Raw genomic sequence first — 20276 nt, forward strand, 5'->3', positions numbered from 1 at the left:
TTAATTGGGGGTCATTAATGGGTCACTGGCTGTAGGAATAATTGGGGGCCATTAGTTGGGGGTCACTGGGTAGGTGTCCCTGGTGTGGGCCACTGGTCAGGGTCCTTGGTTGGAGGGTCCCTGGTTGCACTACCTCTGCTCGCCGCATCAGTGGGGAGAAAAAGGGTTATCACTTCAGCCTAGAACAGAGACACCAGGAGTAGCCTACCCTTTCTCAGCCCCTTCCTTAGCCTTCACCTGGGCCCCCATCACCTGCTGTGCGCCCTTAACCCGGTTCCTCTGCAGCTGTCCAGGCCAGGAGGACCTCCCACTCCTTCTCTGACTGTGGCCTGGCTGGCTGACAGACTGCTGAGACCTACCTTGAGAGAGGACATATGGGATAGGCTTCCGGGAGTCTGGCCCTGAGTGGTGGACATTGACCCTGACCCCTGGGCTTTGGAGCCAGTCCCACTCTGCCTTCCAGGCCTTCCAGACCTGCCAGCCCTGCCCCTCCTCCACACACAAGGGCTCTCCCTGCTGGCTGTCCTTGTCCAGCCAGCACACCTTCGCCTGCACTGGCCAGCCCCCTGCCCCATACCCCTGTGATGTTTTTTTTTGGGAATCCTCCTCTGTCCCCCTCCCTAGACTGGGTGCTCTGGGAGAGAGAGTCTGTCTCCTCCTTCGTCTCCCTTTTGTCTTGATTGTCCTGACCCCAGACCTGGTACCTTCTCTGTCCTTCCTCCAGACCTCCGCTGACATCCCCAAGACAGAGACACCAGCTCCAACTCTGCCTCCAACTCCCACGCCTTTGGTCATCACCACGACTGTGGCCATAGGCAGCAACGTCACCGTCCTAGAGGTTGTGGGAAGTGGACGAGGCTGGAAGGGAAGGTCCTGGGACAGTGGTGGTAGCAGACAATGAAGAGGCCAGGGGTAAACTTTGGTCTGTCCCAATGTCCTCAGGAGAGCTTGGACCCCGACGATGGAACTGAACTGGAGACCGTGGAGACTGAGTTAGCCAGAGAAGAAGAAGAAGAAGGTGGTCCCACCATGGGCCCCCACTTCCGGGCAGCAGAACAGTCATGGAGGACTGAGTTGCAGATCTTCCCTGTGCGTCTGGGTGGCTGGGTTAGGTGCGGGGGGAGGGACTCCTACCTGGAGCCACACATAGCTGCCTTCTCTTTTTTGCTTTCTTTTTATCTTGCCTAGAATGCCTTCCCACCACCCCAGTGCAGTTGACAAATATTTATCTACAGATACTACGCTAATGTGACAGGCATTGTGCTAATGAATGGCTCTGTGGGTAGGGTGATTCATCTGGTTTTTAGCCTAAGCACGACAAGAAGCCACTTGAGATGGAATACGATCTGACTTGGGAGTTTTCAGAGCTCTCTCTAGCTGCCGAACAGCAGATGGACTGTAGGGGGAGCCAGAGGGGCAGCAGGGAAACCAGTAGTCTATGCAAAACAGAGTGGTGACCTGGATGAGGGTGGTGGCTGTAGCGGTGGTGGTGGGGATAGAGAAAAGTTGGACAGATTGGGGACGTGCCCCGTTTTGCTCTTGCTGCTGTATGTGGAGAACAATTCAAAGATGACCGGGTAGACGCACAGTGGCGCCACTGAGTAGGATGGGGAAGCCTGACGGAGGAGCAGGTGGAAAGTGTCAAGGATCTCATTTTGGTTGTGCTCAACGGGCAACCCTGTCTGATTGTCAATGCAAGTGATGGGTTAGAAAATTCTGGAGTTCAAGGAAGATGGTCTAGCCTGGAGATAAAGACTTGGAACTCATCAGCGGAGAGATGCTATCTTCAGCCAGGAGATGAGATTGCCTAGGAGCTTAAGGCAGACAGAGAAGGTGTCTAGGTTCTAGCTTTGGTGTTGGACAGGGGAGAAGGTGACTAATCCTAACCATCTTACTCTGAGTGCCTGTTATGTGCTAAGCATTGTTTTAGCTTCTTTATCTTCCCGTGGGATGTATACAGTCGGTGTTCACCCACACGCTATGCAGGTGAGGCCATAGGAGTTGAATAAGTTGCCCGACATCACTCAGCTTTTGAGAGGCAGCTCCAGGATGAGGACTCCACAGTATGCCCCAGGGTTCATGTTCCTGACCCTGCTGCAGCGTGGCCAGCTTGAAACTGGAGGATGAGCTGCTCAAAACATACTGGTTGAAGAAAGGACAGCAGAGACAGCTCAGAGGGTGGACTCTGCGCACGCATGCATGCCTGTGTGTGTGTGTGTGTGTGTGTGTGTGTGTGTGTGTGTGTGTGATGAGTGGGAGGTAAGTTAGCTGAGAGTTCTATGTCTGAGTTCCAGGGCTCACACCTCTTCTCTTTCCATCCCCTGCCCCAGGGCGCTGGGGAGAAGGGAGAAAAAGGAGAACCGGCCGTGATTGAACAGGTGAGGGGCCTGGGGCTGGAGGACGTGGCGGGGTCTGTGCTAGAATGGGGGTCACACTTATTTCTCCCCCAGGGACAGCAGTTTGAAGGACTTCCAGGAGGCCCAGGACCCCAAGTGAGTCATGGCTGCATTCCCCTCTTCTTGGCTTTTACTTGCAGTTGGGGTATTTGATCCTCTGGGCTGGGAAGTTGGGGTGTAATGTTGCCAGATCATTTGAAGACGATTGGATATTTGAGGCTCAAAAGATGAGTAAAAATAGGGGTTGAGATGTAAAGTTGGGGGTTTATATGTGTCAGTATAGTATTGAGGGGCCAGGGGTGGCTCGGTGATGGGGTAGGAAGGTCAGTATGGGGTCAGTGTCAGTGGTGGTTTGGAAGTCAGCCTGGCTCAGACTTTGCATTTGTCATGACCTCTGTTCCTCTGTCCCCAACAGGGGGTGGTTGGCCCCTCAGGTCCTCCTGGCCCGCCAGGATTCCCTGGGGACCCTGGTCTACCGGTAAGAGACTTCCTGTGCGGTGTAAACCCCTGGGAGAGTGAGGTTTCAAGTTGGCAGCATGGCTGCGACTGGAGCTGGCTCTGACCCTTCCGCTTCATCCTCCTCCCCGTCTGGGAATTATCATTCTGTCTCCTCTTCTGTCTCTGGGAGGGGGCGCTCTCCCCTGCCTTTCTCCTTCTGTCTCTATCCCTGAGTGTCTTTCATCTCTGTCTTTCTCCCTATGTCTCTGTGCCCGTTTCCTCTTCTCTCTTTTGTCTGTCTGTCTGTCTCTTTCTGTTTTTGTCTCTTTCACTTTTTATGACTCTTTCTCCTGCCCTCCATTTCTCTTTCTCTCACCATCTGTCTCTTCTCTCTCTCTCTCTCTCCCTGCCTCCATCTTTCTCTGTCTCTCCCTCCTGCCTCTCTCCATCTCTCTACCTCCATCCCTCCCTGTCTCTGTCCCTCTCTCAGGGCCCCGCTGGCCTCCCAGGAATCCCTGGCGTTGATGGGATCCGGGGTCTACCAGGCACTGTGATCATGATACCGGTAAGAGGGAGAGAGGGTGGCACAGCCTTGGGGAGTAGAATCCTGACCAAGGAGGAGGGCCTCTCCTGGAGGCTTCCCTCACTACTAGTTGCCCCCTAGTTCCAGTTTGCAAGAGGCTCCCTCAAAGGACCCCCAGTCTCCTTCCAGCAGGCCCAGGCTCAGGCAGTCCTGCAACAGGCTCAGGTGAGTGGAGGATAACTGGGAGACTGTCAGGGGGTGATGGGATGAAACTGAGAGAATGACAGAGATGGGAGATGGTGAATAGTCAGGAGACAGGTGTATATTTAACTTCTGATGATGGCTTTGTTCCCCTGTCTCTTCAGCTCTCTATGAAAGGCCCCCCTGGCCTGGTGGGGCTCACTGGGCGCCCAGGCCCCGTGGTGAGTAAGGAGACTGTGTGGAGTGGGGAGTACATAAGCGGCGATGACTCTAACTCAAACTCCCTCTAAATGCATTACCTTATCTTTCTTCCTCCAAGGGTCTCCCTGGGTATCCAGGTCTAAAAGGAGAGATGGGAGAAATGGGGCCACAGGTGAGATTTGTGGGGGTGGGGACAGGGTTGATGGGAAGGGTCTTCTCACAGGGCTACAGGATAGAGTGCTAGCTGGGGAAAATGGCAAAGCGGCTGGGGTTACCCTTGCAATTACTGACATTTTTCTTCCTCCTTTCCTTTCTCTTCTAGGGCCCCCGAGGACTTCAGGGACCTCGTGGACCCCCTGGCAGACAGGGAAAGATGGTGAGTGACTCCTAGGTCCTCAGGTCATCCCTTATCCATCTCCCAACACCCAACAGGAGCCTCAGCTCTGTGCTCCCAGGGTCTGCTGGTGTCATTGGGGGGATAAGAGCACTGAGGACAGGGAATGACAGTATACTGAGGGTGTGACAAAGGAATCTGGCCAAGTCCCTGAGTCTGGGAGGACTTGCAGAGGAATGATGCTTGAACTGAGATCTGAGGTATAACCAGGGAAAAAGGAGAGGAAGGGCATTCCAAGTAGAAAGAACAGCACATGCCAAAGAAGAGAGTGGCACATTGGGGGAAATGATGAACAGGATAATTCCAGATAGGTTTTTTTTGAATTTATTTTTTGGCCGTGTTGTGTTTTTGTTGCTGCGTGCATGCTTTTCTCTAGCTGCGGTGAGCAGGGGCTACTCTTCGTTGCGGTGTGCGGCCTTCTCATTGTAGTGGCTTCTCCTGTTGTGGAGCACAGGTTCTAGGTGTGTGGGCTTCAGTAGCTGCAGCACACGGGCTCGGTAGTTGTGGCACATGGGCTTAGTTGCTCTGCGGCAGGTGGGATCTTCCCGGACCAGGCACCGAACCCGTGTCCCCTGCACTGGCAGGTGGATTCTTCACCACTGCGCCACCAGGGAAGTCCTCCAGATAGTCTTAAAGTGCCATGAGGAACATACAGCAGGGAAATTAATGGAGACTGAACATGAGTGTTCTTAATTTTTATGATGATGATAACTTGAACTAGAGAAGGGGCACTAGGGCTAAAGAATAATGGATGGGTTTGAGATATATTTAAGAGGTTAAATTGGTACATGTAGAAGCCCCCAGCATAAGACACTGCATGAGGAAGATGCTCGATACATGGTAGTAGATATCTTGATGATGTCATCTCCCCCATAGGGCCGCCCTGGAGCAGATGGGGCTCGAGGCCTCCCAGGGGACACAGGACCTAAGGTAGGTGATGGGGCCAGGCCTGGGACTTGGAGGGACTGTCAGGGTAGAGGATTCAAAGCTCAGCTGGCGTTTCTTTCTTTCTTTTCTCTTCCAATTTATTTTAATTCATTTATTTTAAAATATTTATTATTTCTTTATTTATTTTGGCTGTGCCAGGTCTTAGCTGTGGCATGCGAACTCTTAGTTGCGGCATGCATGTGGGATCTAGTTCCCCGACCAGGGATCGAGCCCGGGCCCCCCTGCATTGGGAGCACGGAGTCTTTCCCACTGGACCCCCCAGGGAAGTCCCTCAGCTGATGTTTCTTTGTGCAGGGTGATCAGGGCTTTGACGGCTTGCCAGGGCTGCCTGGAGAGAAGGGCCAGAGGGTGAGTGTGTGAGACCCCTTCCGCATATCCAAGCCCCCTCCCAATGTTCATAACACCCTCCCCACCCCCAATATCAGAGCCTCCGTTCCTGGGTCTGAGTCCTCACCCCTAATACCCCATCTCCTTTCCTGGGGGCTGGTCTCCACTTGTTGACTCTGAACTGCCCTCTGTGTTCCCCACTCCAGGGTGACTTTGGTCATGTGGGGCAACCTGGCCCCCCAGGAGAGGATGGTGAGAAGGTAAGTTTGGAAGAGGGTTGGGGGGGTGGTTTGGAAGCTAGAAAGCCAGAACAGGAGGAGTAGAGCATTCAGGAACCTGGGGGAGGGGTGAAGGTCTGACCCCGGTGGGGCTCAAAGAGACAGGCTGAGAGTTGTGGGGTTAGGACTAGAGTTAAGGGGTTAAACCCAGGATTGCAGGTCCAGGATCGGGGTCAGGGGCCTGAATCAAATCACGTATACGCAGTTGGCTGGATCCTGCCACACACTCTGACTCTGAGATTCCCTGGAAGGGGCTGCCGATATGAGAGAAGGTGATTCTCTGAGGGTTATACCTCCCCCCTCCCCAAGTCATATGCTTTCCCACAGGGAGCAGAGGGACCTCCGGGGCCCACCGGCCAGGCTGGGGAGCCGGTGAGTATCAGGGACCCCTGGGCCCCTTGCCTGGCACAGGGGAGGGAGTCAGGACTCATAGGACCTCGGAGCAGTGATGCTGGAATAACTTTCCTACCTCCTTGCAGGGCCCCCGAGGACTGATTGGCCCTAGAGGCTCCCCTGGCCCCTTGGGACGCCCGGTGAGAATGTCGCTGTCTCTCTACATCCTGTTTGTCTTTTTCTTACCTTTATCTCCTCTGCATGTCCATTTCTGTTGCCTGGATTCTCTGTCCACTCACCTTTTCACCTGTGCCTCTCAGTGTCTCAGACGCAGGCTCCTGTGCATGGGTCTGCCCTGGTCTCACACCCTCTCCTCCCCCAGGGTGTAGTTGGAAGTGACGGTGCTCCAGGTGCCAAAGGAAATGTGGTATGTGTCCTGATCCCTGATGCGTTCTGACACTCTGACCCTAGGACCACCCATACCCTTGTCCACTCCCATGATCCCCCGTTTCAACTTCCCTGACACCTCAACACCATAATCCCTTCCAGCTTCACAGAACCCTCACTTTCTCCCCAGGGTCCTCCAGGAGAACCAGGCCCCCCAGGACAGCAGGGGAATCCCGGGTCCCAGGTTTGAGCTATCTTTCCTGACAGAGGGGGCGGGTTGTCCTGTCGCTCAGCGGAGGTCGTAGACCGCTCCTGGCTTCCCCAGCCTCTGTACTTGCTGCCGCTTTCTCATGCTCTCCTTCTCCCCTTTTTCAAAAATATTTCCAGGGAATCCCCGGCCCCCAGGGACCCATTGGCACTCCTGGGGAGAAGGTGAGTGACGACAACTCTCCCTCCCTTCCCTCCCCTCCCCCAACATCTTTTCCCTTCAACTCTGCCTGCAGGAAAATCTTCCCACCAGGGCCCCTTTTGTAAGCCCTGGATAATGCAACATTCCCTAAATAAGCTCAGAGTTACCCAATGTCATTGCTGGGGAGGGGTTGATGGCCAGAAACAGAACCAAGGCTAGATCAGACGGGGATATTGTCAGGAGAGAGGGGAACCCTCAGGAGCCAATCATAGAAAATATTACCAAGGCTCACGGGCCAGGAAATCCATTTGTCTCGGGTCTTGTGGTGTCATCTTTCTTCCTCTGCACATCTGTTTCCATCTCCCGTGAAAAACAGGCTTCTTTCTATTTCCATCTTAGTCTGTTCTTACCCCGACTTCTGTTTCTACACACCCTTGTGCTGCTCTGTCACTATTTCAGTCCCCAGTTCCTTATGACCTTACAGTTTCTTTATCCAAATCCATCTGGTCATAGTTTCTATGAGGCAAGATATCCCTTACCTCAAAATTTCAGGAGAGAATCTGATTGGCTTATCTGGGCCAAGTGCCCGCCTCTGGACTTGTCAATGGTTTGCAGGACATAGGGGGTCACCTCAGGCCTGCCTAGGCCCACACCCACACCTCTTCAGGTGGAGCTGTGGGTTGGAGGTGCTTCTAAAGGAAGAGGTGTGGCTGGGGAACCCCCCACCCCAGCATGTCTCTCACACTGTTTTTACATCCCTTGTCTCAGCCCTCCCAGAAGCAGAGGATTTCTGAGGCACAGAGAGGGGAGAGAGCTTGTCCAGGGTCACACAGCAAGTTTGGAAGAGCTGAGGATAGGTTTCCTGGCCAGTAGGATCTGTTTTTTCTCTAACCTTGAAGTAGCTGTATGTCTGAGTAGGGACGTTCCTGGTGGAATGGCCAGGCTCTGAGACCCTCTGTCTCCCCATACTGTTCATCTTCTTTCAGGGTCCCCCTGGGAACCCAGGAATTCCAGGCCTCCCAGGATCTGATGGCCCTCTGGTGAGAACTAGATTCTGGGAGAAGGAGGAAGGAGAAGTGGGGAGGCTTGGGAATTTGGATGGCATATCAGGTCCCGGACAACTTAGAATGTTTATCTCCTAGGGTCACCCAGGTCATGAGGGCCCAACAGGAGAGAAAGGGGCCCAGGTAAGTGACCTGGAGACGGGCTGATTTGGGGATGAGGGTTGGCAGGCAGGGCCAGGAGTCAGGGGCTATTAATGAGAAGAGAGATGAGGGCACTGGGAACATGGAGGGGGGAGAACAGGATGGCACTCATCTTATGTCCATCTCAGGGTCCAGCAGGGTCGGCAGGCCCTCCGGGCTATCCTGGACCTCGGGGTGTGAAGGTAAGTGATACTTGGGGCCTGCAGATAGAGTTTTTTGTTTTTTTTTTTGGCCGTGCTGCGCGACTTGTGGGACCTTAGTTCCCCGACCAGGCATCAAACCCAGGCCCTCGGCAGTGAACGTGTGGAGCCCTAACCACTGGACTGCCAGGGAATTCCCTGCAGATAGGGTTGATCCGTCAGCATGGACCTCTGGAAGCCAGCTCTATCAGAATCTTCTGTGTGTGTGATGAGAGGAATCAGTCTTCCAGGCAAGGTGTGGTAGAAGTGACAATATATAGCTACTTTGGAGCTGAAAAGCCAAAGGGTAACGGTACAGCATGGTTGTCACCTTGTAGTCGAGAACAGTTAAACCCATTAGAGGCCAGAACCCATTTCACTGGAAGCACACACATCACGTCCAGGTCCAGGTCAGCACACTGTCATCAAGCAGAGGGTTGTTTGAAAGCTCAAGCCCAGAGCCATACCATGTGCAAGCCCAGAAATGCTAAGACGAGCTGAGAGCTGTACTGAATAGAGATTCACTGTTGACCCAGCGCAGGGACATTGGAATTCACATCTATATGGTAGCTGAGTCCAGTTACATTGTAGCCAAGTACAGGTATCCATTACCTGTAGTCTAAAAACAGAGTTTGATGGTAGCCAAGAGCTGGCTCCTCCTATTTTTGAATTATAGACAAGCTTAGTTACACTATAACCAAGGAGGTGGTTCTACTGTAGCTGGCCACAAAATCCTGTGGGTGTCCAAACTCAGAGTTCCATTGTAGCCAGGCATGGTTTTCTATATATAGTTGAAGGCTATGTTGTTGCTGAGTCTAGTTACATGGTAGCCATGGCCAGAGAACAATTGTAGCCAAGCTCAGTTACATTGTGGCCATTGAATTGCCCTGTGGCTAGAGACAGTCATGCTATTGTCAAAACGCACGGTTAGGGCTTCCCTGGTGGCGCAGTGGTTGAGAGTCCGCCTGCCGATGCAGGGGACACAGGTTCATGCCCTGGTCCGGGAGGATCCCACATGCCGCGGAGCGGCTGGGCCCGTGAGCCATGGCCGCTGAGCCTGCGCGTCCGGAGCCTGTGCTCCGCAATGGGAGAGGCCACAACAGTGAGAGGCCCGCGTACCGCAAAAAAACAAAAAAACAAAAACAAAACCACATAGTTATATTGTATCCAAGTATAATTTTGTTGTAGTCACTGAGTTCGGTCAATATCGTGTCTCCCTGTGGCTGGAAACAGTCATGCTATTGTGAAAACACAGTTGTATTGTATCCAAGTACAATTTCATTTTAGTGGCTGAGCTCAGTTACGCTGTAGCCAAGTGCAGCTTTTCTTGTGGCCTAAGCCCAGAATTTGGCTGGAGCAGCATCTGGGCTTGCACTGAGCAGTCTTGCTGTAGCCAAGCACAGACTCCCCTTGTTGCCAGGCACAGAGTTGCATTGTAGCCAGCACAATGGGAAACATTCCTTTGCCTTTAGAATGCAGCCGGGGCCTGGAATGTTCATCCTCTTTCTCCTGCCAGAAGGAACCGTGGACACAGTGTCCCCGGGAGATGGGAGTCAATTACTTGGAAATTTGGCCTTCCCTGCACTCCCCCACACAGATGACCTTGGGAGGCTGCCAGTGGGAAGGGGCGGGGGAGAGGCAGCCTCTTGCACACCATACTAGCAGACTTTGGGGAAAGATAATTTCCTCTGGGGCTGACCCTCACCCCCCTTCCTCCAGTCTGACATCCGCTTGGGACTCTCCTGGCTGTTTCAGGGCAGGGGACTGAGTCCTGGGGCCCTTCTTAAGTGGGGGGACGGGGGGACCTGTGAGCTTTTATATTTTTCAGGGTACCTCTGGCAACCGGGGCCTCCAGGGGGAGAAAGGAGAGAAGGTGAGAAGGGAGGGGATTCCTTGAGGGGGGAACCCTAATAATGGGGCTCTGGCTGTGTCCCTTCCCTGAAGCCCTGACTTCTGATCTCTGTACTATCTTCCACCCAGGGAGAGGATGGCTTCCCAGGCTTCAAGGGTGATGTAGGGCTTAAAGGCGATTGGGTAAGATGACCTCCAGAGGAGGGGTCTGGTGGATCTGGGGGACTTGGGAAAGAGAGGGAGGGGGCGAACTGGGGCAAAGACAGGAATGACAAAGGGACTGATGTCAGGGCTTCTCCTTTTCTATTCCAGGGGCAACCCGGACCCCCAGGTCCTCGGGGAGAGGATGGTCCTGAAGGGCTGAAGGGGCAGGTGGGACTTGCTGGTGAGGAGGGGCCCCCAGGCTCAGCTGGGGAGAAGGTGAGTGGACCTGGTCACCCCCTCCAGTCTATACCCCAGCTTCTAGCCTGCAGGCAAGGTGTTCCCTGGCCCTCTGCCTTCTGCCCTCTGCTCTTTTACCTCCAACTTCAGGAGGCTCTCAGCTCCTTCAATTCCCCAGCTCAGCATTACAGAGCAATTCCGTGCACTTTATCTTATTTTTATCCCCATAACCACCACAGGCAACAGACATTTTTACGCCCATTTTACAGACAAGGAAACTGAGATTTGGAATGGTTGAATGAGTTGCCCAAGGACATACCCCTAGCAGGCAGGGGCCAGGACTTGAACCCATGTTTCCCTGAATCCCCCCCCGCCCCCCTGCAACCATGCCCCAGCCTTCCTGCCCCTCCCCCACTTACCTCCAAGTTGCAGTCTGACCTTTGTCCCATAATCTCTCTGCAGGGCAAGCTTGGGGTGCCGGGTCTCCCAGGTTACCCAGGACGTCCAGGCCCTAAGGTCAGAAGCTACCAGGAGGGTGGTGGGCAAGGGCAGGGTTCAGAGACTGATTAACATCTGGGGGTCCAGGCTGTGGTCTGAGGGTGTGAGCTGTCCACCCCATGGGGCATTGAAAGTGTAAGATGTGGGCTTTGGCATCAGACAAACTTAGGCTCAAATACCCAGCCTTATCTGCTAAGTGACCTTGAGTAAGTCACACCTTACCTGCTAAATGATCTTGAACAAGTCTATTGAACCCATTTTCTCAGTTACGAAAGGGAGATTCCAGTAGTATCTACCTCATCAATTTGATTATGATAAAATTGATGATTTTGGTGATAATAAAACTGTAGGATCCTTCTTATTTGGTATGATTGAGGTTGGTTCAAACAAGTCAGTAAGGAGGAGAATCATAAAAAATACATATTTTACATATCTTGAATTGATTATAACTTAGAATGTACTTATGTAAAACTGTACATTTGGCTGCCAATGTTTTGATGAATGAGGCTATTGGTAAGACATGTCTTTCTGCCTAAACCACACCCATATTACATCACTGATGATTTATAGTTTTTTGTTACATAAAGTGGAGCAGAAACGCAAAGACACTTGGGAAGAAATCTGAGTACAGAATCCTTCTTGAGTTCCACACTTTTGGTGTCTCGATCTAGCAGTTATCTTGCCCATGCCTAATTTGACAGTGTGTTTTTTTTTACTTCCCTTTACATTGAGTCTTTTCCATTTAACCTAGATTTTACAGATATCTTTCTTTTCCCTTTCTACATTTCATCAGTTTTTGTAAGGTTTCATTAAGTCACATGACCCCAATAGCAAGGGCAACTGATATAAATAGGTTTGGGATTAACTCAAGGTATCAAAACTAAGAGCAGAACTCAGCCTGTTGGAACAGAAATTCATGGGAGTTAGAACAAAGCCTCGTGGCCAAGACTGATCAGTGTGTCTTGGGCAACAAGCAATGAATACTTTACAGGAGGCCTGATATGTTGGCCTAGTTGAGGTCAGTGTCTTATTCAGCTTGGGTTGCTAGAGTAAAAATACCTTAGACTGGGTGATTTAAACACAGACATTTGTTCTGGAGGCCAGAAGTCTGAGATCAGAGTGCCAGCATGGTTGGATTCTGGTGAGGGCTCTTCTCCTGGTTTGTAGATGAACATTTTCTGTCTTTGTCCTCACATAGGGGAGAGGGAGAAGGAGAGAGAGAGAGAGAAAGAGAGAGAGAGAGAGAGAAAGAGAGAGAGAGAGAGAGAAAGAGAGAGAGAGAGATCTAGTCTCCTCTTCTTCTTATAAAGACACTAATCCCATTCACGAGGGCCCCACCCTCATGACCTACTTACTTCCCAAAGGCCCAACCTCCAAATATTATCACACTAGGGACTGAGGCTTCAGCATATGAATTTTGGGAGGACACAAACATTCAGTCCATAGCACTTACTAATAATCAGCATGAATAACAAAGACAGCTAATATTTCTTGAGCACATGCTATGTGCCAAGTACCTTTAAAAAAAAAAACCCACTTTCTATATATATCCCATTTAATCCTAACGAAAACCTTGTGAAGGAGGTACTGTTGGTATCCCCAGGCTACAAAGGAGACTGATGCTCAGAGGGGTCAATCCATTTGTCCAGGGCCACACAGCTAATTTAGTGATGGATCTAGGATTCAAAACACAGTGAGGGGTGAGAGGGGATATCAGAGCATCTGATGTTTTCCCCCAGGTCAAGGGACGATGGGCAGGAAAGCAAGTACTGGAGGCAGTTAATTAACAAGTATTGAGTAAGACACCACCATGTGCCAGGCAGTAGGGAATAAGACCAGAGCATTATGTCCTAGTCATTGAATAAGTAAACAGATGAGCAGGGTCATTTCAATACAAATATTATAGGGGAAACAAAATAGGACGTGATAAACAGAGCATGACTTGAGGATGTGGTGGTCAGGATGATGGCGGAAAGCTTCTCTAAGGCGGTGATGTCTGAATGAGATTTAAATGATGAGGAGTAGCTGGCTTTGTGGGGATCTGAGAGAAGAGCATTTTAGGCAAAGGCAGCCAGTGCAATGGCCCTGAGGCAGGAATGTACTGGTATCTGAGTAGCATTAAAGAGGCCAATGTGGCTGGAATGGAGTGAGCAAGGGAGGGGCTGCTCACTGGGGCTGGAGGGGCCAAAGACTTTCTGGAATCACTGGCCTGGAAATGCCTGAAAAGATGGGGTGGCTGAATGCGGTGAGGGGCTAACGTCACCCACTCCTCACACCCAGGTCTTCTCTCTCATCCTCTTTACTCAGGGATCCATTGGCTTTCCCGGGCCCCTGGCACCATTAGGAGAAAAAGGGAAGCGGGTGAGTCGCAATCCGGGGGTCAGGGGAGAGGGAAGGGCTTGCATGAGAGGAACAGAGTGTATGGCTGTGCGTGATAGCACGTGGGGCCCTAGGTGGCTGTGTCTATGCCTGGAAGCACTTGTGTGCACACATATTGCCATGTGCAATGCAGGGCACATGTAGGTGATCCCACCTGGCATTACAGCAAATGTGCCTGCGTGTCTGTGTACGCATGTGCCTCCCGTGTGCCTTTCAGTACAGATTAGATGGGGTCTGGGTGCTGCAGCCTAGGGGCCTGTGACTGGGTGAACGAGGGCACCAGCTGCACGTACGTTGTGTGACTATGGGCATACGTGTGTGAGGGGGTATGTCGAAGTGTGTGAAAGAATAGGGAAATACACATATGTGTGTGTTTCTGCACACCTGGGGGATTGTGTGTACATGCATGCGTTGTTTCGCTATGGCTGCACTGTAGCTATGTAAATGGACATTGTGTATATGCACATGAGGGTTTCTATACTGCTGTGTTTATCAGGACTGTGTCCTCACATGAATCCATGCATGTACGTGTTTACACTGGATAGACACGTGTGCAAGGGACATATTACATGACAGGCTCCGAGCGTCATCTCGAAGCTGCGGTCCCCCCTTGCATGCTGCGATGGCATGCAGTCACGTGTGCATACCATGCAGCTGTGATAAATAGGTGTCTGTGTGAGCAAATGTGCTTGTATATGTGGACCTGTAGGTGCAATCATAATATAATTGGGTGCCTGTGATCTTTGCGTAGTTGCATGTGTAAGCTGTACTTATGCGTGTGTGTGAGTGAAAGGCTTGCAAATGAATGTGGGGCAGGCATCTTTCCAGGTCTCTGACAGGGTGCATTTGTGTGTTTGTGTCATGTATTTGCACCATCATCCTCTTCTGCTTCCCCCTCATCTAATTTACATTCCAGGGGAAGGCTGGGCAGCCAGGCCTGGAAGGAGAGCGGGGACCACCAGTAAGAAAATGGGGGCAGGGCTGGAAGGAGGGGCTACGAGAGGAGAAGTGGGCGCGAAGAGGGTTTGGGTTACTTCAGGTAGTCATGGTGGGGGGACCCAGAGGACTCATCCTCATCTCCTAGGCTCCCCCACCCTCTCACTTCCAATGTTTGCTTCTTTTCTATTCAGGGCTCCCGTGGAGAGAGGGGGCAACCAGGTGCCACAGGGCAACCAGGCCCCAAGGTATGGGGTGGGTGGGTGGTCAGGCCCCCCAAGCAGGCCCTCTGCCCCGGGCTCACCAAGTCCCACCCAATACCTCCTCGTTGAGTTCGTTCTGCAGCCTGAGTCTCATTCATTCCATCCTAGGGTGATGTGGGCCAGGACGGAGCCCCTGGGTTCCCTGGAGAAAAGGTGAGTGAGTGAGTGTGTGTGTGTGTGTGTGTGTGTGTGTGTGTGTCTGTGTGTGTGTGTGTGATTCTGGGTAGGAGACAAGCCCAGAAGGTGGGGAGACATTATAATGCAGAAAAAGCACAGCCTCTGAAGTCAGAGAGCTGTGAGTTCAAGTCTTAGCTCTGCCATTCACCTGCGGTGTGACCTTGGGTGAGTCACTTAACCTCTCTGTGCCTCAGTTTCCAACTCTATCAAATGGGAATAACCACAGTCCCCATCCCAAAGGGCTGCAGTGGTGAATGAAATGACTTCCTGTGCATAGAATGCTTGACCCCATGCCTGGCCTGCAGGAAGCACCCAACATGCTGTTGTCATTATGTGGGACTCAGGGGCAGGCGGGAGGGATGAGTGAATGATTTCTGCTTCCATTTCAGGGCCTCCCAGGTCTGCAAGGCCCTCCTGGGTTCTCTGGACCAAAGGGTCCCCCTGTAAGTGAGCTCACCCTGCTGGGGGGAAGGGGGAGCCAGGCAGTGGGGGGACTCCTTGTTTGTGCCTCAACTCTCTCCCACCTTGTCCCTCAGGGCCCCCAAGGGAAAGACGGGCAACGTGGGCACCCTGGACCTAGAGGAGAATTGGTGAGAAACCCTTTGACCTCTGACCCATGACCCCATTAGGCTCTCCATTTCTTCCCCTCCATGACACCTCCATTTTGTTTTTGTTTTTGTTTTTTGTTTTTTTTTCATGACACCTCCTTTTAATGTTTCTCCTCAGGGCTTCCAAGGTCAGACAGGCCCACCTGGACCAGCTGGTGTCGTGGGTCCTCAGGTCAGAGTGGACCCCACAGGTCTCCCTAGTTTTGTACCAGTTCGGGGATATTTGGGGGAGGGGGAGGTGGTCTCAGGCAGACCCCCACCCCAGGCCACCTCCATTCAAGATGAGCCTTCTTCCTCTCCAGGGAAAGACGGGAGAAGCAGGGCCTCTGGGTGAGAGGGGGCCCCCAGGCCCCCCTGGATCTCCTGGTGAACAAGGTCTTCCGGGCCTGGAAGGCAGAGAGGGGGCCAAGGTGAGACCCTGCCCCACGGGAGATCTCATCAAGTGACCCCAAAGGTCCCTCAACATCCCCACGGCACCTCCAGGCTCAGAATCAACACCATGGGGCAGGGGGCCCAGACTCACAGATTGAGGGGAGACGCCCTCTTCTCTGGAGTCTGACCTCCCTCTTCTGCACTCCTCCAGGGGGACCTGGGACCACTGGGACCCTTTGGGAAGGAAGGGCCACCTGGACACAGGGGCTTCCCTGGTCCCCAAGGAGCCCCCGGGGACCCAGTGAGTATCATTGGGAGCCCCTCCTGAATGTGCCTGGCTGGGCTGTGAAGCAGAGGAGGAAAGGGGGGCCCAGGGGAGGGGCAAATGTGATAGTAAAGTAATGGCTGCAGGAGGGACAGATCCCTGAACCTCAGTGGCCGGGAAGCGGGTGGGAACTCTGAGCCCCCCAGAGTGAAGACAGGACCCAGGGGCACCCCTGGGAGTCTCTCGACTGTGAATCATCTCCTCCTCAGGGACCTACTGGTTTGAAGGGTGACAAGGGCCCCCCCGGCCCCGTCGGGGCTAACGTAAGTGTAAACCCGTCTGCTGTGTGGCAGGCAGGGTGCAGGGGTCTCAGGGTTTCTGGGAAGCTGGGTGTTGTCCTCATCAAGTCTGTTATTTGGGGAGCCAAACAGGTCGGGGTCACGGCCAACTCTGCCACTCACTGGCTGGGCAGTCGTGTCACTGTGCGAGCCCCCGTTTCCTTGTCTGTAAAATAGTCCCATCTCCTAGATGATCGTAAATCTCAGTGAGATGATCCGTTGGGCACATACTTACCTGCTAGCAGACATCAGCGTTTAAAAACCTTCTTTCAAAAACAAACAAACAAACAAAACCCTTCTTTCTCCTGGAGTTTACTGCGATCTAGCCAGGGAGATAGGGATCCGCTGCGATGAACGCCACAAGGCAAAATAGCGCAGAGTAAAGGGGAGAAGGGGAGAGCCGTTGAAACAGGCAGGCCAGGGAAGGCCTCCTGAGAAGGTGACATTTGAGCTGAGACCTGAAGGCGGTGAGGGAGGAGCCATGTGGGTGTCTGAGCGGAAGAGTGTGCCAGGCAGAGGAAACGGCATGTGCAAAGTCCTGAGGCTGGAGGAAGCAGTGAGCAGGGCCGTGTGGCTGGAGGGGAGTGAGCCTAGGGTGAGTGGGAGGAGATGAGAGCATAGTCGTGCAGGACCTTGTGGGCTGCCAGGAAAACCTTTTTTTCAACAAGTGGGGTGGGAGCCCCAGAGGGATGTGGGCAGGGAGGGAGGGGAGGCACGTGCGCTGACTCAGGTGTTCACAGCGCCCTCTGGCTGCTGTCTGGGGGAATAGATTGGATGTGCTGGTAACCACCTAACTCAGGGCCTGACTGCTTGAAAACCCTCCAATAAATGAGAATTACCACTGCTGCTATTATCCCTGACCCTTCACCCCTGTTTTCAGGGCTCCCCTGGGGAGCGCGGTCCTGTAGGCCCAGCAGGGGGCATTGGGCTTCCTGGCCAAAGTGGAGGCCAAGGTCCTGTTGGCCCTGCAGGCGAGAAGGGGTACCCGGTAAGTGCCTGCCCCCCATCCCCCAGGCATCCCCCAGACCCAGCCCTCTACATATCAAGAGCTCATTTCTGCCCTGGCCCAACATAACCCTTTCCACTCCGCCCATCAGGGTGAACGCGGCCCCCCTGGTCCCACTGGCAAAGACGGGATCCCAGGGCCCCTGGGGCTTCCTGGATCCCCTGGAGCTGTGGGGCCTTCTGGCGAGGAAGGGGACAAGGTGAGAGAGAGTTCATGGAAGGGGAGGGGCTGGGGGGGGCTGGGGGTAGAGGGAGGCATGATCCTCCCTCATCCTGTTTCCTCTGCAGGGAGAAGTGGGAGACCCAGGTCACAAAGGCAGCAAAGGCGATAAGGGGGATGCGGTGAGTGGGGGGCCCCAGTGAGGGGGGTGGTCCTCGGGGAGGGGAGAGGGATGTGGAGGATGGCCAGGGGGAGGCCACGGAGCTTCCAGCCTTCATGAGACCCATCTTGACATCTGCAAGTAACAGAAGCCACTCAGGCTACCCGGAATAAAGGGGCTAACTGCACCCCCAGCTTCCCTCCGGAAGTTCAGCCGCAGCGCCCAGCGTCAGGGAGCCAGCCCAGTCCCTGGGTCCTGGTGGGGCTTTTGGGCAAACATTCTGATGGGCCAAACTTAGGACACATGCTCTGTCTGGTCCCATGAGTTGGTAGCTAGGAAGACAGGGTTGGGGGAGGGAAATGCAGCTTCTTTGTGGGGGGAGTGGACAGGGGTGCAGTGATTGACATCTCTAGTGTTTCCAGCCCCCCAATCTTGAACCTGAGGGATTTTGGGGTTTTTTTTTGCGGTACGCGGGCCTCTCACTGTTGTGGCCTCTCCCGTTGCGGAGCACAGGCTCCAGACGCGCAGGCCCAGCGGCCATGGCTCATGGGCCCAGCCGCTCCGCGGCACGTGGGATCCTCCCGGACCGGGCCATGAACCCCTGTCCCCTGCATCAGCAGGCGGACTCTCAACCACTGCGCCACCAGGGAAGCCCCTGAGGGGTTTTTGACTCTGTTCCCTCCTCCAGGGCCCACCTGGACCAACAGGGATACGGGGTCTTGTGGGACACCCAGGCTCCCCGGTGAGTGATCCCAGTTTTGTGGCCATCCCCTGGATCCCCAGTGGGAAGGGACAGTGTTCTCCATGGTGACTCAGGCCCAAACTCAGCCCTGACACTGACCTACCTCCATGCCAACACTCAATATGAACTCACCCCAGAATCTGACTCAATCCTGACCTCAACCCCTGAACCCCATCACAGCCCTAATCTCAACACTGCTTGTGACCTTAACCTCAATCCCATCTCAGACCTGACCTTCACATCCAACAGTAGCCGAACCTGACCCAGTCTTACCCTTAACCCCAGTCCTGACCCACCCTCCAATGCAGACCCCAAACCTGGGCTCAAACTCTGATTCTACCTTAGCCCTAACCTCAAACCCTACCCTACATCTCAACCCCATCTGGACCTTCCCCTCGTCACCTTAATTGACCTCAACTTGACCCTGACTCACCACCCAATGCAAAGTGTTTAGAAAAACTTTGACTCAACCCTTGACTTCATTGTTCATCTCTGATGCTTAACCTGCATCCCCAACTTCAAACCCAGTCCTGACCCTCTCCAAACTGAATCCCAACCCTGAGCCTCAGTCCTGACTTTGACCCTTAGCCTCTCTCTGACCCCTGACACAGACCCTAACTGTGCCTTGCCCTGTCCTCCCCCCAGGGGGCAGATGGAGCTCAGGGACGCCGGGGACCTCCAGGCCTCTTTGGGCAGAAAGGAGATGATGGAGTGAGAGGCTTCATGGGGGTGATTGGCCCCCCTGGCCTGCAGGTAGGTGTCTGAGTTTGGGGATACAGCCTCCGGTCCTTCCCACTTTGTGCCCCAAGTTTTCTTCTTTGTTCCACAGGGGATGCCAGGCCCTCCTGGAGAAAAGGGGGATGTTGGAGACGTAGGGTCCATGGTATGGACAATGGGGGAAATGGGGTTGTGGTGGTAGGGCGGAGGTGGCCATTAAACCAGTTTGGGGGGGTCACAGGTCACACTGTCATTTTAAGGGTCATGTGGGTCACCAGCATCAAGGGTGGTGTTTGTGATTAGTGGAGCTTTGAAGGACCATGGGGTCACCGGATGCTCTTCTGACTGTCCCACAGGGTCCCCATGGAGCTCCAGGCCCTCGGGGTCCCCCGGGCCCCAGCGGATCAGAGGTGAGGACTCTGGGGGAGGGCAGGATGCCTCAGAGGTGAGGACATAGCTTTCCCAAGAAGGGGCTGTTGGGATTGCACAGTCCCAGCTGTACCCCTTGCTGTCTCTCCAGGGTCCTCCAGGGCTGCCTGGGGGAGTTGGTCAGCCTGGAGCAGTGGGCGAGAAGGTGAGAGAGAGAGAGAACCAAAGTCTGCCTGGGGTGGGGAGGCACAACCAGTCCTGCCTGGGGGTGGCTGCCAGGATGGGAACTCTCCTCACCTTCACTTTGCCTCCTGCAGGGTGAGCCAGGGGAGCCTGGAGACCGGGGACCCCCAGGAATCCCAGGCATCCCTGTGAGTGACCTTTGTCCAGTGTCCCTGCACCCATCTCAGGGAATCCCTGACCCCTGGGCATCTAGGGTCACCATGACCTCTGCAGCCCTAGGTCACCCACTGACCCAGGACCTATAGGCATCCCCTGTTATCTTGATGACAGAGCCCTGAAAGGTATCAGGGTTGCTACACAAAGTTCTCTAGGTTGTACACTGCACAAGGGTGTAGGGCTGAGGAGGCAGGTGGGGCTCACGTCTAAACCACAAGCCCTGGCTTGGGGATGAGTTGCCCAGAGGGGATCCCTTTTCTGATTCACTCCAGGGTGGCACATGGGCTAGCCCAAATTTGCCCATGACCTCTGGGCAACTGGACCATCCTGACCCCTGACTCCTATAAATCCTAGATTCCTCTGACCTCTGACCCTTGGGCAGTGTAGGCTACTCTGACCCCTAACCCCAGGAAAGCCCCAGGCCACCCAGATTCCCG

The 20276-nt window shown here is 53.7% G+C and overlaps 1 protein-coding gene across 5 annotated transcripts in view; it reads left to right on the top strand.

Moving 5' to 3' along the window:
* The window catches only part of COL5A3 (collagen type V alpha 3 chain), a 38821-nt gene that overhangs the window by 7416 nt on the left and 11129 nt on the right, over positions 1-20276 (top strand). For all 5 annotated transcript variants that reach the window (XM_060145248.1, XM_060145244.1, XM_060145245.1 and 2 more), the window contains exons 7-50: positions 725-838; positions 943-1089; positions 2331-2378; positions 2451-2492; positions 2812-2874; positions 3325-3399; positions 3499-3582; positions 3723-3779; positions 3878-3931; positions 4082-4135; positions 5030-5083; positions 5396-5449; positions 5635-5688; positions 6034-6078; positions 6186-6239; positions 6422-6466; positions 6617-6670; positions 6814-6858; positions 7822-7875; positions 7978-8022; positions 8169-8222; positions 10048-10092; positions 10200-10253; positions 10383-10490; positions 10914-10967; positions 13257-13310; positions 14245-14289; positions 14459-14512; positions 14636-14680; positions 15094-15147; positions 15241-15294; positions 15431-15484; positions 15615-15722; positions 15896-15985; positions 16219-16272; positions 17168-17275; positions 17385-17492; positions 17581-17634; positions 18301-18354; positions 19000-19107; positions 19184-19237; positions 19428-19481; positions 19592-19645; positions 19758-19811. In XM_060145248.1, the coding sequence (XP_060001231.1) occupies positions 725-838; positions 943-1089; positions 2331-2378; positions 2451-2492; positions 2812-2874; positions 3325-3399; positions 3499-3582; positions 3723-3779; positions 3878-3931; positions 4082-4135; positions 5030-5083; positions 5396-5449; positions 5635-5688; positions 6034-6078; positions 6186-6239; positions 6422-6466; positions 6617-6670; positions 6814-6858; positions 7822-7875; positions 7978-8022; positions 8169-8222; positions 10048-10092; positions 10200-10253; positions 10383-10490; positions 10914-10967; positions 13257-13310; positions 14245-14289; positions 14459-14512; positions 14636-14680; positions 15094-15147; positions 15241-15294; positions 15431-15484; positions 15615-15722; positions 15896-15985; positions 16219-16272; positions 17168-17275; positions 17385-17492; positions 17581-17634; positions 18301-18354; positions 19000-19107; positions 19184-19237; positions 19428-19481; positions 19592-19645; positions 19758-19811 (2817 nt within the window). The remainder of the gene's footprint in view (positions 1-724; positions 839-942; positions 1090-2330; positions 2379-2450; positions 2493-2811; positions 2875-3324; positions 3400-3498; positions 3583-3722; positions 3780-3877; positions 3932-4081; positions 4136-5029; positions 5084-5395; positions 5450-5634; positions 5689-6033; positions 6079-6185; positions 6240-6421; positions 6467-6616; positions 6671-6813; positions 6859-7821; positions 7876-7977; positions 8023-8168; positions 8223-10047; positions 10093-10199; positions 10254-10382; positions 10491-10913; positions 10968-13256; positions 13311-14244; positions 14290-14458; positions 14513-14635; positions 14681-15093; positions 15148-15240; positions 15295-15430; positions 15485-15614; positions 15723-15895; positions 15986-16218; positions 16273-17167; positions 17276-17384; positions 17493-17580; positions 17635-18300; positions 18355-18999; positions 19108-19183; positions 19238-19427; positions 19482-19591; positions 19646-19757; positions 19812-20276) is intronic.

This window comes from Lagenorhynchus albirostris, chromosome 3, assembly GCF_949774975.1.
Source record: "Lagenorhynchus albirostris chromosome 3, mLagAlb1.1, whole genome shotgun sequence".
Lineage (NCBI taxonomy): Eukaryota > Metazoa > Chordata > Mammalia > Artiodactyla > Delphinidae > Lagenorhynchus > Lagenorhynchus albirostris.